The sequence below is a fragment of the Ostrea edulis genome, chromosome 7 (genome assembly GCF_947568905.1).
Source record: "Ostrea edulis chromosome 7, xbOstEdul1.1, whole genome shotgun sequence".
Classification (NCBI taxonomy): domain Eukaryota; kingdom Metazoa; phylum Mollusca; class Bivalvia; order Ostreida; family Ostreidae; genus Ostrea; species Ostrea edulis.
In genome coordinates this window covers 65,665,404-65,668,950 of record NC_079170.1, presented here as the reverse complement: position 1 = coordinate 65,668,950, position 3,547 = coordinate 65,665,404, and the positions used below count along the sequence as shown (strand labels likewise).

The following is a 3,547-nucleotide window of genomic DNA, read 5'->3' as shown; positions in this document are numbered from 1 at the left end:
TTGATGAACAGGGAAAATTGAATTACAATAAAACGCGAAAACACAAAACAAAATCGATGTAATTACCTGTCTCAATCCTTGAATATTTTATGCCGCCAAAATAGATGAGTTCATAAAATCAAAATTTTAGCTTACGTTAACAAGTGTATAGTTGACCCAACTCTGGACTGTTTTTGCTGGGTGTATGAATGGAACACCGAGAGTCACACCAACAAATGCACACTTCACTGATCCATCGGCTATTGCCTGCAAATAAATATCGTGAAACTTTGATATATTTGTCGACGTGTCATATGTAAGGAGCTGGTTTGGAAATTCAGCTTAGAATACAAGACCTTTAAATTGATTAAGAATGATTTACTCCCGACAAAACAAATGAAATACTATTTCAAGTTCTGATTTGAGGTGCATGCACTTGCCTCATTATTCATTGTGTTTATTGCAAATTCAGGATTGACAATAATTCATTTGTCAAGCAGTGTATCTGAATTTATTCCAAAATACACGTACATGTATATATCGTGGAAGTCCTACTTTCGGGATTTATCTAGGTTACAGGTTCTACGTACCGTGGTGAATGCATTTCGCAGGGATAACAGAACAAAACAAAGAAAACTAGCTTGACATTTGCTTGTACAAATCCTTTGATTCATAGACTCTATTCAATACCTAATGCATACATACAATTCTATGGTTGGCGTTTTAAAAATGACATACCGTGAGCCCTACGCCTCTACATCCGACATTACCTGATTCAGCTGATCAGCAATCACGGTTGTCATTTTACCTCCATAGAACAGATCTGAAGTACAGACACATCCCACAGAGTTACCGGGAGTTCTGTAGTACAGATCAGAAGTACAGACACATCCCACAGAGTTACCGGGAGTTCTGCAGTACAGATCAGAAGTACAGACACATCCCACAGAGTTACCGGGAGTTCTACAGTACAGATCATAAGTATAAACACATCCCACAGAGTTACCAGGACTTCTACAGTACATATCCTAAGTAGAGACACATCCCACAGAGTTACCGGGACTTCTACAATACAGATCAGAAGTATAGAGCCATTCCACAGAGTTATCGGGAGTTATACAGTACAGATCAGAAGTATAGACACATCCCACAGCGTTACCGGTAGTTCTATAGTACAAATCACAAGTATAGACACATCCCAAAAAGTTACCGGGACTTCTACAGTACATATCAGAAGTATAGACACAACCTACAGAGTTACCGGGACTTCTACAGTACAGATCAGAAGTACACACAACACCAACACCCTGCCATTCAGATGTACATTGAAATTTTCTGCCTCAATATTGCAAACAGAGCTTCCCTGCTTATTCAAAGATAACAGATATAGAGAATACTTCTCAACTGCCGCCATCACTTTCCAAAGAGAGTAGTCAAACACCACATTCCAGCAACAGAACAATGCAACAGCCACGCCTCGATTTCTTCAACCATATGCAGAGCAATGCCATTTTCAGCCAGCTCCAGAATATCCTTGCAGAAGAATGCCTTTAATCAAGCCTTCCTTCCACCCTTGTCCAGACTGTGACCCAGGACTACAATAACAATGCATACAGTGTCTCTTGTCAGCAGAAATTCCACATCCACAGAAGTCATCCAGCAACACAACCCAACTAAAGAGCCTGCTCGCAGATTCTGCCAAATCCTGTGTTCTCCCTACAATTCACAGAGTGCGTCAAAGTCAAAATAAGTATCTGCATCAAATTGTTTTTCCTCGGGATTATGTAATCAACCTCTTGCTCTGCAACATGGGCCACCCATGTCATCGTCCTCTGGATCCACTTCACCGCACACATCTTCATCGCCTAGTAAATCTCACAGCAAACATGTCGTGTTTCGCACCATCACACCTGACATGAACGCCATCAGTGCCTCACCACAGGGACAGAAATCACCAACCATCTCCCCCGCCAATTGTCACCTTAACTCATGTGGCAACAGTGCCTCCTCTGCACAAGGAGTAGATTCCGAGATTAACATTGACTCCAATCTATCATTGCAGTGGACAATGGTTTGGATCTTCTCAAACAGGCCAGCGACTTGTGTGGTGTTACTGCAGAAGATGTGACTTCTTTCTTCAATTACACATCGTCCCCCAGTGATGTTTCTGCTAACACCTACCCACCTGCTTTTGTGTTGCCTATACAGCTTCATCCCCAGTGCTCCATGAGTATGATAACACGCGACATGAAACTCTCTTCAACTCTACCAACTCCTTCCATTCAAGCCTTAGTGACTTCAGTCCAATTAAAGGAGAGGAAATCTTCATCAAACCAGTTGAGGAAGTTCAGATAAGTAATTCCCTTAAAAGAAAGACAGAAGAGGTAGAGAACTAAGAAAGCAAGAGAAACAGAATGGATTCCATATGCCTGGATTCCATCAATGACACTAAACCATTGGTAACAGAGCCACATTCAGTACCCATACACCACAGATAGTGAAGTCGAAGAGCCGGTGAGAGTCTCGGGACTGACCCATAAAGAAGTCAAGAAGTGGATGGCCAACAAAAGAGTTCGCTGTTGCAACACCTTGTCCATCACTGGAAACCAGCATCCAATCAAGTTTAAAAGAATCAAGAAGGAGATGTCTGCTTTCCAGCCCATGGTTTCTGAGTGTCGTGACATTCTAAATCAGTTGTACGAAACACACCTGTACAACCCCATACCCCACAGAGGAACAGAAGGAAGAACTGGCGATGAAGACTGGCCTGATCGTTGAACAGGTGAAGCGCTGGCTGACCAACAAGAGGAGTCGAGCTAATAACACCAAAAAACATATTTCAAATTACTTCATTCACAAGTTCCCTGAGTACAGCCATTATGTGGAAATGGTCCGCAGAAGCAGGGAGTTTTTAAGGATGTCCAAAAGGAGGCAATTGGACGAACGTGAATGTCTCGGGGAAATGGAATAAGACAAATGGAGTGAACCTTGAGCTTGTAATTTTCTGTTAGCTGCATCAAACCATGCATCATTGTACATACTCATACCTATTTATTACAATCAAATCATTGTTCATATGTCGTACTTATTAATTTTACTACATATCATTTACAATGTATGATAGAATTTACCAATGAACACGATAAAATTCTAAATATTGAAAGATGTTTCCTGGTTGTTTTCCTCATTTCATTCCACTTTGGTGTTTTAACCCAGTTACAGATTTCGTCATATCATGAATATGTATGCTCTCTGCGGAGGACATCCATTTGTTATTTTTGAAAGCTGAATAGGTAGATTAGGGGATACACCTCAGGCCTATTTACCGACGGGAAAAAATCTCAACGCAGTATTCTAGAGAAATTATTGATGTTTTGTTTTGATCATTCATCTGATTATTTCGATGATCATTTTAAAGTAGCATCAGAAGGGGGAGGGTGTTAAAAAAGCATTTCGAATTACATCATGAATTTCGTGGTATGTACAAGTAAGGGTACATGTATATCAAAATATTGGGAAAAAAGAACAAATTAAGAAAACATATGCATACGTGTTCTCCTGTGAGGTA

The 3,547-nt window shown here is 40.7% G+C and overlaps 1 protein-coding gene and 1 pseudogene across 2 annotated transcripts in view; one reads left to right on the top strand and one right to left on the bottom strand.

The window, feature by feature from the left end:
• LOC125654584 (uncharacterized) overlaps positions 1-1,084 on the bottom strand; it is a 3,848-nt gene extending 2,764 nt beyond the window's left edge. Inside the window, exons 1-2 of one of the 2 annotated variants that reach the window (XR_008797214.1) lie at positions 750-1,071; positions 136-246 (exon numbers count right to left, since the gene is read on the bottom strand). Coding sequence is in view for 1 of the 2 variants with exons in the window: in XM_056145110.1 (XP_056001085.1) it covers positions 136-246; positions 750-1,004 (366 nt within the window). In the remaining variant the exon portion in view is untranslated. Of the gene's footprint in view, positions 1-135; positions 247-749 lie in introns of both variants that reach the window. The other variant, XM_056145110.1, reaches the window with a different exon arrangement.
• A 356-nt stretch (positions 1,085-1,440) lies between these two features.
• LOC125656372 (uncharacterized) lies at positions 1,441-2,950 on the top strand (annotated as a pseudogene).
• Positions 2,951-3,547: the final 597 nt, after the last annotated feature.